Below are 14078 nucleotides of genomic sequence, written 5' to 3' on the forward strand. Positions count from 1 at the left end.
GACTCTTGCAGTTAATAGTCCGCATGACAAAAAGCAGCTGTCATTTCTCCAGGAACAGTTTGGATTACACAAACTGCTATTCTTCAGAATAAAATGTGTGCAAATACAAAGCAATTAGGAAACACATCTGGGAATTGTATTGGCTCTTTGTTTAAAAATAACTGAACATGTACTTTGGGATTTGCAGTTGCAACCAAGGCATGTTTGTTTTGAAATATAATTTGTCACTTTACTGTACGGGAACTGAGCATTGACGTTTTTATAGTTTGTTTGAGGAGTAATACCATGTGCCTGTGGTCCATGACTAAACTACCACCATGTGTTCAATCCGCCTTCCCTCTTCTCGCTGGATACATTACCTTCTTGGGAAGACACTTCTACTGTTTCGTAATTGATCTCGGTCATTGAAGGAAGTGCCATCATATCCTTTATCAGTCAGCCTGAACGCATCTGACAGCTTGATTTCATGGTACCTGGAAATGAAAGCTGCCAAAGGTCTAAAATGCAGGTTTTGAAAAATGGCGTGCTTAACATAATCCTTAATGGGGCTACCATGTATGCGATCTGGTTGAGTTATTATTTTGAAGCCAAATAATGATCCAGGCCAGAACAAAAATGTGACATACCCAACAATCACAAATTAAAAGAACGGGACTTGATGTCAATTTGGCATTCAGTAGAATCATTAATATTGCTATTTGTTTTGATCTGGTCCAGACCAGATTGACAGAGAATGTCACGTGTCAGATTATTTATCCAGTGAACGTACACAACCACACACAGTGACGTTGGACCTGTGTTTTTGTTTCTGTTGTTTTTCGCAGGTGGAGCAGTGCGGTGTGTGCAGTCTGCCAGTTTCTTGGTCCTGGTCCTGTTGGCCATTTCTTGCCTGGGACTCTGAATGTAGCTCCATCTTTCTTTTTCTTCACTCTGGTGAAGAGGACTCTGTAAGGTTTGCACCTACGAGGACTTTGGCTCTTTCCAGAATTCCTGGTATCATCCTGAAGCCAAATACAGTATCCATTGGGAATATGTATATGGAAAAGACGTATTGTGAAATTTGAAAAGGACAAAGGCATCCAGGAAATCCCTTATTTAGTACCTATAAAATATATTTGGAAGAGTATCAAAGGAGTTCTTTTAACTTGTTCAATATGCCTTATATAAACACTTACACTGATCTTTTACAGTTGCATGACTTGGTTTAAAGGGGCAAGGTACTGGTAATGAGAATACCACCGCTTATAAAACTAAACCGTATGAAAAAAGTCCATTTAATAATGAACAGGCCAATTTGATTAACAAAAAATAAACAAAACACTTAAAAAAAAAATAATATGGATGTAAATGGTAAGTGTAAGAGTAACTGATTTGTCTTATATGTTTGTTGTTTGCAATTATGATTGACAGCCCCCCCCCCCTTTAAAAACGTAAGCACCCCATTAGAGATACAGTCAAAACAAACAAGTGTTAGAAATGTTTCAGGTACATCCTACATCAAGTTAGCAAAAGTCTATAACATTACGGTGTAGAGCACTGCATACAATTGCATAAAAAGTGTATCAAGTGTGAGTCAAACATGTAGTTAACATATAATGTATGCTGTATTTGTATTGTGGTCCATTACAAATCCAAATGGTGTTTCTGGCAGCACATTAGCATTATATATCACAACATATCTCCTACATCATTATACATAGAATAACAAACATAGTTTATTAATTGTATTGAATATAACATAATCTGACAGAATGTCTGTGCTTTTACTTTGTTTTTTTTAATTGTGAGCCCAAATCTAAAACAACACATGAGACTTCTAGAATGTTTTTCTTACTGTTCTACGTTCTATAACTGTAAAGGTCCTCTGTAGTTGGCATGTCAGATATTGAAAACAACAGTGATTGTTCATAACATTGAATTAGTCAGCAGAATGAGAAATAAGAAGTGTAAATGGATTTAAATATTAAACACAAACCGCCTCAATCTTAAAAACGTAAAATAAGCATACTCTTAACAATGTGTATTAATTCACCTACCCAACAGTTATAATATTCATTAATGTAATGTGATGACAATGTATTTGGGAATTATAAAGCCCTCTGTAACACATTTACTTGACAGAGACGTATTAAACCTGAAGACGTACTGAGCACAAGAAGGCTTTTGTTTTGACTGTATCGTTGGGAATTCAGTGTTACATGCTGGTGCTGTGTAAAGAATGTCAATTTTATTTTTTTTACTTTTTATTTTTCTTAATATATAAGTCTGAGTGTGATTATTGACAATATGCAGTGGTTCTGAAACAGTTGGCTCAAGTTTTAGTGCAATGTCTGATGCTTCAAGAAATACTAGCTTTGAATGATGTTTTAGTACTACAACCTGGCTAGCTCACTAGAGGTAGTTTTTATCTTGTAGAATTACCGCATTAAAAAAAAAAAAGAAACGAGCATAATACAATTAACGGTGAGAAATTATCCTAGATATAATTCTGCTTTGGAAACTTTGTTATTACAGTAATATATGATTTTTGCACAATGTCTTTTTTAATATGAAGGATACAAGTGGTTTGAGATTTATGTCAGTGACTTAAAATGGTGTTCTCTTTTGTTTGTTATAAATCTTTTTTTTATTACTTGTCACTTGTTTAAAAATAGATCAATATATATCTATATATATATATACATTATCCCTAAAATAATAACATTGCATTTAGATTAAGCTGTAAACATGTCAATGCAATACACAATAGCTGCGCTTCTGCATTGTGAGTACCAGATATCGAACCACCAAAAAGTGCTTTTTTTTGTTTCCTACATAATCAACAAATCACCAGAACAAATTGCCAAATGCATGAATGCCTTTAACTGTAAAATCTATGAGAAATATGGTACATTTTGTTGTGCATGAAATGGAAATGGAAGGTGAAGCTTCATTTAAACTTAATTACATTCGTACAATAATACAACTCACATGCTGATCAGGTAATTCCAATCTGCCTTTCTGGTATAGACGTACACACAGTTTGAATGGCACCCTCTATGTCAGAAATAATGTAGATAAGCCTAAGGTATGTATTATCTGCTTACATAAAGCCAGTCTTCTCAATTAAAGTTTATATAGACAAAACAAAATGGTGCTTGGTGTATTTTCACACATTCACACGTCGGATATGAACCAGTTGTTTATCCCTTACCCTAATGTGAAGAAAGCTATAATTAGTGTTTATTAATATCGACACTGTAAGACAATGCTGCCCATATTGGATGGAGGGAGATAGCCAATTTGAAGAGAGCGGAACAAGAACGGCCCTTGCATTGACCGTGGCACGAAGCAGACTGCAACAACTACATTTTAAGGACAGGATACCATCACATCTTTCAATATGATTCTGTATTATTTCGAATAGCATTTGAATGTATTATTTCCTATAGACCTTAGCAAGACATCTGTGTGCTGAATCTGCAGCCTGGGTCGACAAGCAGTACTTTTACCATAAATATAGATGCTGCTAATTAATCATCTACATGTTGGAATCAAATAAAATGCTGTTTAAGAATCAATGTACAGAATGATACTCACATATAACACCAGGAATATTGGCCTGTACCGCTGAATTGGCTGTTTTCTATCAAGTATTTAACAACCATTCATATTTGATTGCTAGTCTTCAGTGATGTGCAGTATGAAACTATTGTATGAATTAATTCAATAATATTACTTGAAAGTGATCAGTTTATTAAAGCTCTAACACTGAAAAATACTACTTGGTTAAGGAAACAAAAAATCAAAAGACCAGGCTAATCTCATTGTGCATTTTTCACACACTATGGATCTTAAAAGATGGCAAGTTTCAGCATACAATCATTCTTCTTTTCCATTTAGTTCGGATCTGTGACGTCTAATCAATATCATGTAGCTGTAAACCGTTCCCTAAAACTTTAGTGTTTTGTTGCATAGCTTATGTGTAAAGTTTATCAAATAAGTGTTAATAATAATATAATCAGTATGTAAATAAAGTATTTTATATGGCACATCTGGTTTATTTTTTAAATGGAGTAAAAAAAACTGCTTTGATATTCAACACTACATAGGTAAGGCTTTGAGGCTGACGATATTCTCTTTATAGTTACCAGTTACCATCTTTAACTTACATAAAGAGTATTCATAGTCCAACCAGAGACATTTGCAGGTGATAATATTTTATCACTCGAAATTATAGGAGTTGTGAGTTTACCACTGGGGATAGTTTCGTTTTTATGACTATAGACAATGTAACTAGACTCTGTAAGCTGAAAGAGTTATTTTTTTACATTATCTTAAGTATATTTTAGCTAAACCCAGTTGAGTACTAGAATAGTTGTGTTACTTTTCATGTTATAGCCGTATTTGTTTGTTTAAGTAAATAACCTAAATAAAATTGAAATCCTAGGCAATGTGTTTGTACTGATCTTCTATTATATTGACTGGAGAGGCTAATCTACTTCAACATTTATAAATACACTAGATAAATCATTCAAATAAGATAATCCCTTTTTACAGGTACATCATTGTTCTAAAACATCTATAGTATCCATACTGACAGGCAGGTATACCGCTAGAAGATCGTGAACTATAAAAGGACCTATCAGTGAATCCATTCAGTCTCAGGAGTTAGTGCCTGCTGTGATGCCAAAACCACAGACCGACATTTCTACACAAAAGAGAGAAAACCAGTACGGTAAGTGCCCTGCTTTGTCATGACATATAATACTACTTTAGAGAACCAGAAATAGTGCCGTAAATGATATGTAAACACAAAAGCAATTTAATATCATATTATCTCATGTTGGAATCTCAACCACCTGCAACTACAATTTAGAACAATATGTAATTATTGCTGTAGTTGCTGCGCACCTGGGCGGCGTATAGGGTTTCATTCAAACCGCTGAAAACCGCTGTGAAGAGCAACACTTCTGCATTAGATAAGGATACACACCCACTGGTGCTTTCAAAATAAAAGTGAAACAGGCAGATTGCAAGCTGGCAAAAAAACACTCCTCCATTAGCTAGTAAGGTCACTTGACATTGTAGGCAGGAAATTATACAATGGACTGACTGAGCCAATTATATTACTTTAGAAATCCTGTTTCTTTTTCTGTTAATGGCACAGCCATATACACTCACCTAAAGGATTATTAGGAACACCATACTAATACTGTGTTTGACCCCCTTTCGCCTTCAGAACTGCCTTAATTCTACGTGGCATTGATTCAACAAGGTGCTGAAAGCATTCTTTAGAAATGTTGGCCCATATTGATAGGATAGCATCTTGCAGTTGATGGAGATTTGTGGGATGCACATCCAGGGCACGAAGCTCCCGTTCCACCACATCCCAAAGATGCTCTATTGGGTTGAGATCTGGTGACTGTGGGGGCCAGTTTAGTACAGTGAACTCATTGTCATGTTCAAGAAACCAATTTGAAATGATTCGACCTTTGTGACATGGTGCATTATCCTGCTGGAAATAGCCATCAGAGGATGGGTACATGGTGGTCATAAAGGGATGGACATGGTCAGAAACAATGCTCAGGTAGGCCGTGGCATTTAAACGATGCCCAATTGGCACTAAGGGGCCTAAAGTGTGCCAAGAAAACATCCCCCACACCATTACACCACCACCACCAGCCTGCACAGTGGTAACAAGGCATGATGGATCCATGTTCTTATTCTGTTTACACCAAATTCTGACTCTACCATCTGAATGTCTCAACAGAAATCGAGACTCATCAGACCAGGCAACATTTTTCCAGTCTTCAACTGTCCAATTTTGGTGAGCTTGTGCAAATTGTAGCCTCTTTTTCCTATTTGTAGTGGAGATGAGTGGTACCCGGTGGGGTCTTCTGCTGTTGTAGCCCATCCGCCTCAAGGTTGTACGTGTTGTGGCTTCACAAATGCTTTGCTGCATACCTCGGTTGTAACGAGTGGTTATTTCAGTCAAAGTTGCTCTTCTATCAGCTTGAATCAGTCGGCCCATTCTCCTCTGACCTCTAGCATCAACAAGGCATTTTCGCCCACAGGACTGCCGCATACTGGATGTTTTTCCCTTTTCACACCATTCTTTGTAAACCCTAGAAATGGTTGTGCGTGAAAATCCCAGTAACTGAGCAGATTGTGAAATACTCAGACCGGCCCGTCTGGCACCAACAACCATGCCACGCTCAAAATTGCTTAAATCACCTTTCTTTCCCATTCAGACATTCAGTTTGGAGTTCAGGAGATTGTGTTGACCAGGACCACACCCCTAAATGCATTGAAGCAACTGCCACGTGATTGGTTGGTTAGATAATTGCATTAATGAGAAATTGAACAGGTATTCCTAATAATCCTTTAGGTGAGTGTGTATATATATATATATATATATATATATATATATATATATATATATATATATATATATATATATATATATATATATATAATTTTTTCCAGTAATAGCATTTCTGAATATTCAAAGCCGGCTTATCTAATCAATTCACATTTTTTACTTGATTACTTTTATGCTTAGTATAAGGTGTACAGCTATAAGGTGAATCCGAGTTAATTATCTCTTAAGCTGTTCCACATTTCAGATTCAAGCATTGTCTTGTCTTTTGTATCTATTGGATAAAACATATAAAACTACCATATGCATACTATTTTCATTCTCTAATATCATTAATAATTGCAGAAAATGTCAATCACCAGCTTAATTATGTGGAATCGCCTGTTGTTTTACAGATTGAATGGAGTACCACCCTTGTGTAACATTGCTGATTTCTGTCAGTCACATTGTGCCACATTGGTCGCATTGCTGTGTCTGAATGAATGGTGCAGAATTCAGGTATTCACTTTTCTGTAGGGGTTGAACAGTTGAAATACTATGACGCAAGCTGACGAACACAACCAACTTTGTAAGTGTGATGAAATGATGTTACACAAAAAACAGACTAAGAGAATAACACTCAGTTTGGTATTGCGTTCCAGAAGTGTTTTTATATATGCTTGCTGCCACACACCTTCAGCTCCATGGTCCTTTAGATGAAGCTAAGTTAAGTATTTCTCTTCAAAGTCTTGTCATACATACAGACCCCTTTAGCATGTCTATATTATATTCCTTTGTTTACTTGGCTCCCTTTATGTCACTTATTAGTTTAAGGTGGACTTTTGTCTTGACAGTCAAGACTCGTTAAACCCCGTTCCTGAGAAACAATACGAATGAAAGACAACCCCTGCGAGAGAGCGCTGTTCCTCCCAGGCGCTGCAGAACATCAGCACAATGAAAGCGTTCGAGAGCAGCGTCGCAGCGATCGCAGCGAGCAGGAGAGGGACGATAACCGATCCTTACTGTATGAATCCTGTAAATCTGTCATGCTACATTAGACAGGGAGACACAGGGGGATCCTGCTGTATCAAATGAATGGCAGCTTTTCAGAATTTCATTTCTGGAGCCCCTCCAGAAGTATAAGATTACCTTTCTTTGTTGCATGACAGGATATCCCAGTAGACCACTTGTGCTGATCTGTCATAGCACAAAGTAACAATGACACATTGTTACCATAGTGATCGTGTAGAAAATGTTCCCCTTTATGCATATCTACCACCAGTCTCAACACAGGTGTTTAAACATGTATCTTTAGAATTGAAACCAACCAAAGTGAACCCAAATATTCTCCATTGATCTCAAGCAGTTCTACAAATGAAGTGCTCCATTTCAGATAAATGCAGATAGCATGTAGTATGTGACCATTTGTGCCACTAACGGACAAGATATCAGACAATAAGTGAAAGTAGTGTCTCTCTGTTGTCCTTTATTCTTTCTTTTCAAAGTTTACATCAAATTAAAATCAACTAAGCAGTGGCATAGATGCAGCTAGGTCATTTACTGGGCATTAAAGGTCACTGCCAGGCAGTTCTTGCTGCTAACGAGGGACCAATCAATTAGTGATGATCTGTTCAATGTGGAGTGTTTTCCTGTGAGTTTGCATTTAAGCTTGGAGTTCCAGTGACATCATTGCTGGATATTTAAATGTCTCAGAATGATTCTAAGTAACACTTATCTGACTTAACTGAATTCATTAATATACATTTTGGGCCAGATTAAATCAAAACTTTAACCCACCCGCTAATAGCAAACTACAATCCTGATCATCATAGTGGTTACATTTGAGTACAATGAGTACAGTTCTGTAGTTTTCTATTAGCGGGTGGGTCAAACTTTTGATTTAATCTGGCCCTTTGTCTTCTTTTATTTTGTAGTACGTTATATAGGTTAAAATACACTTATGAGTACTTTAGTAGTTTAGATAAAATTTTAACAACAGTTTACTTTAAAAACTAGGGGCACTGTTACAGAGAGGAATATACTGACTCAGACCCGGTCTAAAAATAATGTTATTTTTCTGTGTTTGGATTGGCTACCCTTAACTTTAAATGTATGTGGTTATTGGATTGATCTGTAAATACTAAAACAAAAATGTCAGGTAAACTGTTTTACTAGACAGTGACGAATGTTTGTCCTGTGGCAAATATTTTTAAGAGCAACTAAACTATAATCTCTGACAAGGTGTCACAAAGAAATATTAAACATCTCTGTGGTGCATTTATATACTATAAGACTTCTGGGTTATTTGTAGTATCTGTTACACTTTCAGAAATGGTTACCGGCAATGTAATGACAAGTTATTAATAACGGGAGACATAACCTAAAAACACCCATCATAGAAGTGCTGTGTTAGTTTACACAGACAGAATCAAATATTCAGAAGCTAAAATAATCATGTTTATTATTTGTAACAGAGCAACATATAATACGATACTTTAAAGTAATTATAGATAGTTGAAATTAAACAAAATTGAAAAAATAAATAAGTGATGAATGAAGTGTAAATGAATCTGACCTGATCTGACCTCTATTGGTGAAAAACACAAACTGCAGAATCCTTCTCTCTGCCGTAGTGTAGATGCCATGGATTGTATTAGCCTGCCTTTTCAGCTGACCTGAAACAGTTACTTATCATAAATAATCTCAACTCCACTAAAGAGGCATGTGAGTATATTTAGAGTCTGGGTTGCGCAAAAAGTAAAATAGAACAAACACACTAAGACAATAATTTCCAGCACCTACTTAAGTCCAACACCTGAGGTACCAAGTTAAAATTGGAGTAATTCGATAAGAGAACCACATCATTTATAGCCAAACCATTCAAACAGTGTGAATTCCCTAGCACTTTTATTTTTAAAGTGGCAAAATAAGATGAAGGTTAGTATTTTCTAATAATGCCCAACATATTTAAAATGCATTTGTATGATTTTATGCCTCATTTGGATGATTTAATCAACTTCTTTCAAAGAGTTTATATAAAACGTATCATATATTCATCGTATGCCCCTTTACGAACATAACTGACGTCATCTCAGCAGAGAAATGCTTCTGTGTCACAGAGTTCACTTATTGGATTTCTGTGTGGGTTCATACCACAGTCTGGAGTACTTCCCACCAGTCGGAGCGGCCGCATCTTGTGTGGATACGCCACAGGCCATTTTATTCCAAACCTTCTTTTTTTTATTACACACATTAAAAAATGAGTTGCTCGATGTATCCTGGAATAGAACAGTATCTAATCTAGTTTTTATGAAGAGTTAAGATGAAAGCATTACAGACTTTAGGCTTGTCAACACAATCTGAGCAGGATAGAGACTTCAATTAAGAAATGTCCCCCTGCAATCTCCAGTATTTTATATTGCCGTTCAAGAGAGATTTGGAAGATAAATCTTGATGATATCAGACGTGGTTTGCTGTGCTTTCATAGCTAATTTTGCTAAAATTAGCAGAAACTAGAGCAACAGCTCATATCTGATAATACACTAAACAATATAATATTAGAATGACACATTCAACTTAGTTTTTTCTTTTTCTTTACTAATGGTATTTTATTAAAAACTTAAGTCACTTTCACAGCAATGATCACTATACATGTATGTAGTATTGGTATTGGCTGATTTCCTTTCAATATACACTTTTAGGATATCAGATACATCTGCTGTGACATTAAACTTATTCTTGAACCTTTACTGTGACACACATATACTTTGGCAGTTAAAAGCAACTGAACAGCTATCAACCATGCTTCTGGCAAACATTTTAAAATAAATAACCTAAATAAAATTAAAAAGTAACAGGATATTATTGGAATCTTACTGTTACTTCTAAAGATACTGTTATTCCCCATCAGAGGAGACTACATGGAGACTTGATTCAAGTCTTCAGCATCAGGAAAGGCATCGACCACATCAACCCAGAGGAGCTTTTCCAGATCAGCAGGGACACACGCACCCGGGGACACAAATGGAAATTGGGCTTCAAGGCATTCAAGACAGAAAACAGGAGACACTTCTTCACACAGAGAGGCGTCACAATCTGAACAAACTCCCCAGCAATGTGGCTGAAGAGACAATTTGGGAACATTTAAAAACAGACTGGATAGGATCCTTGGATCACTTAGTTATTAATGGACACCAAAGGAGCACGATGGGGTGAATGGCCTCCTCTCGATTGAACACTTTCTTATCTTCTTCTTATGCTCTTAAGTTTGAAGGCTGCATTGCATTTTTTAGAACCTGAGCTAATTCAGTCAGAACAATAACTTATACATTTAAACCAAGCCAGCAGGTGATTGTCTGGTTCCTTTAAACAGGTTTTGTCAAAGATGATGGAGGATATGATTGATTTACCACTACTCCAAGGAAGGAGATATAGATAATAGGTTATTTTATTGTAATTAACCTTCACAAGGAAGAGTAGGAGTTCAAGAAATGTCAACATTTCACAGAAGTGAGTGCAGATCAATAGAAATCATAACTACTTTTTTTCTTTGCAAGCTGAAGTGGCTCAAGTAGATGGAGGAAAACACATCAAAGAATATACATTTTTTTTGTTTCCTAAGCAAAAATCCAACTGATGTCGACTTCAGAGAGTTATCAATCAAATGTGTTCATGGTAAAGGATATGATTCAGGGCACACTTTCTGGCAGCTGGCAGAACGGGCAAAGCTATTGCTCGAAAGCCAATGTTCAGATGAGTAAATAAGCGAAACGTCTAGATCGTAAATGTTAGACGATACAATGCTTGCCATTTTTAGCCTTACAGTTTATCAGAGCTAGAGCCATTAGTCAGTAGGACCGATGGCAAAAATGTGAATTGACCCCCACACCCCCTCAGGTTATTACTACTGATAAACAGCAGTCATTTTGCTTTCCTGTGGGCCCCTAACAGAGTCTGGGCCTGGCTGCATTCACCACCCTTGCAAACCCTCTGATGCCAGCATTGCAGTTTGTTTTGCAGTTGGACGAAGCTATATAAGATCACCATGTCATAACAATATACACGCCTTACAGTAGATCCAAACAGGCTGCACTGTTATAAGAGCTGAAAGGCATTCATTATGATAAAGTAATATAAGAATGACAAGAGGGTGACAAGGGGAAAGCAATAAACAATATCCATTCCAGGAATTGTTTTACTGGAGAATATGGATAGATGCACTCAAATGTCGTTAAATTAGATGGAGCACCTTTAATTCAATTGCGTGTTGTGTTTACTGCAATATAAAGAGTGCACTTATGTCATTGCGTCTCAAATGTATTGTGATAGCATGCAATGTGTAGTTACAGTGGACATGCTTTGAGTTGCAGACGGAGAGAAAAGTGGGACGGGAATTGAGAGGCGCTTGCTTTAGTGTGAATACGGTAGGCTGGGTCAACTGCAAAACTTAGTCCCAAAACAAAACTCCTAGTCAGTAACAGCGAGGCGATGGCTGAGCCCACATCTGCCCGGGAGGCGCTGCGCTGGGGTTGCTGAACACAGAGCCGCTTACAGCCATGGGCTTTGACTTGGACCGTTTCGTGGGCTCCGTGGACCCGGACCTGAAGTGCAGCCTGTGCTGTAAGGTGCTGGAGGAGCCCATGTCCACGCCGTGCGGACACGTCTTCTGTGCCGCTTGCCTGCTGCCCTGGGCTGTCCAACACAGGCTGTGCCCGCTGCAGTGCCGCCCCATCTCCACCAGGGACCTCCACCAGGTGCTGCCCCTGAAGAGCCTCATCCAGAAGCTGCAGATACGCTGCGACCACCGGGCCGAGGGCTGCCCCCAGACCGTCCCGGTGCAGGAGCTGGCGGCTCACTCACAGGGGTGCGACTACAGCCCGGCTCGGTGCGGCAATGAGGGCTGCCCTGAAGTGGTGCGACTGAAGGACATGGACGCCCACATGCGGGACAGCTGTGCGCACAGGCCGGTGGGGAAGTGTCCGCAGGGCTGCGGGCTGCTTCTGCTGCACAAGGACGTGGTGCAGGACAGCCACTGCTGCCTGGAGGCCCTGCGAGCGCACAGCGGCGCCCTGGAGCAGGAGGCCAGGACCCAGCGGCTCCGGTGGGGCAACCGAGAGAGGGCGCTGCTGGCCCAGGTGGCAGCCCTGCAGAGCGAGGTCCAGCTCACTGCCCTGAGGTACCAGAAGAGGTTTCACCAGTACATGATGCACATCAACACCATCACCAAACACATGACTGGGCAGTGCAAGGTGAGGACACCATTAATAACAATTCATGCAACCTGTTCTTCCCAAATGCTCACCTTTCTAGGAAGTTGCATGATCTGTTTTCTTGATGTATTTCGTTTAAGTTCCTGTTAAGAAATTCGGTTTCATATGCATTATTAAAAATGCTCATTTATAAGCATTTTTCTTTTGTGCAATGTGATTGTTTGGAATATTTACAGATATTAAAGTAAAAACAAGCAAACATAATCCCGTGTGATCATCTAACTAACTGCATTCAAAAATATGTCTGTGGGCTCAGTGGACTCAGTCAGTCAGGAACAGCCCACCGCCACACAGCCGGTGTCACATCTCATTCACTGACTTTCTTTCCATCCTTACCTTGTCATTTCTATGTGACCACTGTGCCAGTGATCTGTTGTTCAAAAGAGTGCCGTCTCTGTATGGAAGCATAGAACACAAAAACCTTTGATACAAACTAAACATAACTCTTATTTTTTATCCCTTCACAACTGTGTGCATTTTTGTCCTAGGGAGGAGAGCATCAGCAGCTGAGTATAGCCCTGCAGAGAGAGAGTGACACTCTAGGATTCAATATCATCGGAGGGACGCTCAGTCAGGTAAAGACAAGTGTTTTGTTGGTTTGTTTTCTTTTTATTTGACAAGTGCTGGTTGTGTGTTATAAACAGTATGACAGTGATTCCCCCTTTTTGAAGAAATATTCATGTATATCATTATTTATATATTAGAAAGTGCCTTTTGTTGTTACGACTTTTGTTATTCAATTTTAACTAATGCTTGCTTCTTTTATTGTTTGAATTATGAAGGAGGACGCAACACCTGAAGGGATTTATGTGTCTAAAATTGTAGAGAAGGGTCCTGCTGACGGGGCGGGTGGACTGCGACTGCACGACCGAATCATAGAGGTAGGGCACGACTGCACCCCCGCATTCACACAACTCTGCTCTTTGTATACAGAGGACCCACGTGTGTTTGAACTCCATTACTAACACCGCACCCTCAGCTGATTTTGTTCATAGTGTTAAATATTTTTATCGAACTATTATACTTTAATATAAGAACATAAGAAAGTTAACAATTGAGAGGAGGCCATTCGACCCAATTCCCTTAATTGATATGTAACTTTTAACCAATGATGTGAAAACTATTGGTGGATGTTGGATGGATGTTGGATGTTGCCTATGGGTGAATGGAAAGCAAATTACAGGTAATCTATTTTTGTAGCTTTTTGTGCAGTTTATTTAAAAACTGAGTGGAACTAATTTTTCAGTGTCGTTCAGAGGCCAAAGATGTTTTGTTACCTTTTGTTGGCCCCCCTTTTAAGGATATCAATCCACTTTCAGCTGAAGCCAGCAGTCTTACAGAAGGCTTCCAAGACAATGTAAGACGATGCCTTCCCATGTCCACCTGTTCCCCAGCTGTGTGTAGAAATTATATTAGTAAACAACAGTTAGTCACTTAGTTTCTCCCATTTTTCCATCTCACGGGTGCAT

The 14078-nt window shown here is 38.4% G+C and overlaps 2 protein-coding genes across 5 annotated transcripts in view; both read left to right on the top strand.

Moving 5' to 3' along the window:
* Positions 1 to 4031, top strand: part of LOC136771412 (contactin-1) — an 83999-nt gene extending 79968 nt beyond the window's left edge. For all 4 annotated transcript variants that reach the window (XM_066723711.1, XM_066723714.1, XM_066723712.1 and 1 more), the window contains one exon: positions 825 to 4031. In XM_066723711.1, coding sequence (XP_066579808.1) covers positions 825 to 901 — 77 coding nt within the window. In that variant the 3' untranslated portion in view covers positions 902 to 4031. The remainder of the gene's footprint in view (positions 1 to 824) is intronic.
* A 7677-nt stretch (positions 4032 to 11708) lies between these two features.
* LOC136771547 (PDZ domain-containing RING finger protein 4) overlaps positions 11709 to 14078 on the top strand; it is a 133033-nt gene continuing 130663 nt past the window's right edge. The window contains exons 1-3 of the mRNA XM_066723919.1: positions 11709 to 12588; positions 13098 to 13184; positions 13392 to 13490. Of these exons, the coding sequence (XP_066580016.1) occupies positions 11896 to 12588; positions 13098 to 13184; positions 13392 to 13490 (879 nt within the window). The 5' untranslated portion in view covers positions 11709 to 11895. The remainder of the gene's footprint in view (positions 12589 to 13097; positions 13185 to 13391; positions 13491 to 14078) is intronic.

The sequence above is a fragment of the Amia ocellicauda genome, chromosome 15, assembly GCF_036373705.1.
Source record: "Amia ocellicauda isolate fAmiCal2 chromosome 15, fAmiCal2.hap1, whole genome shotgun sequence".
NCBI lineage: Eukaryota > Metazoa > Chordata > Actinopteri > Amiiformes > Amiidae > Amia > Amia ocellicauda.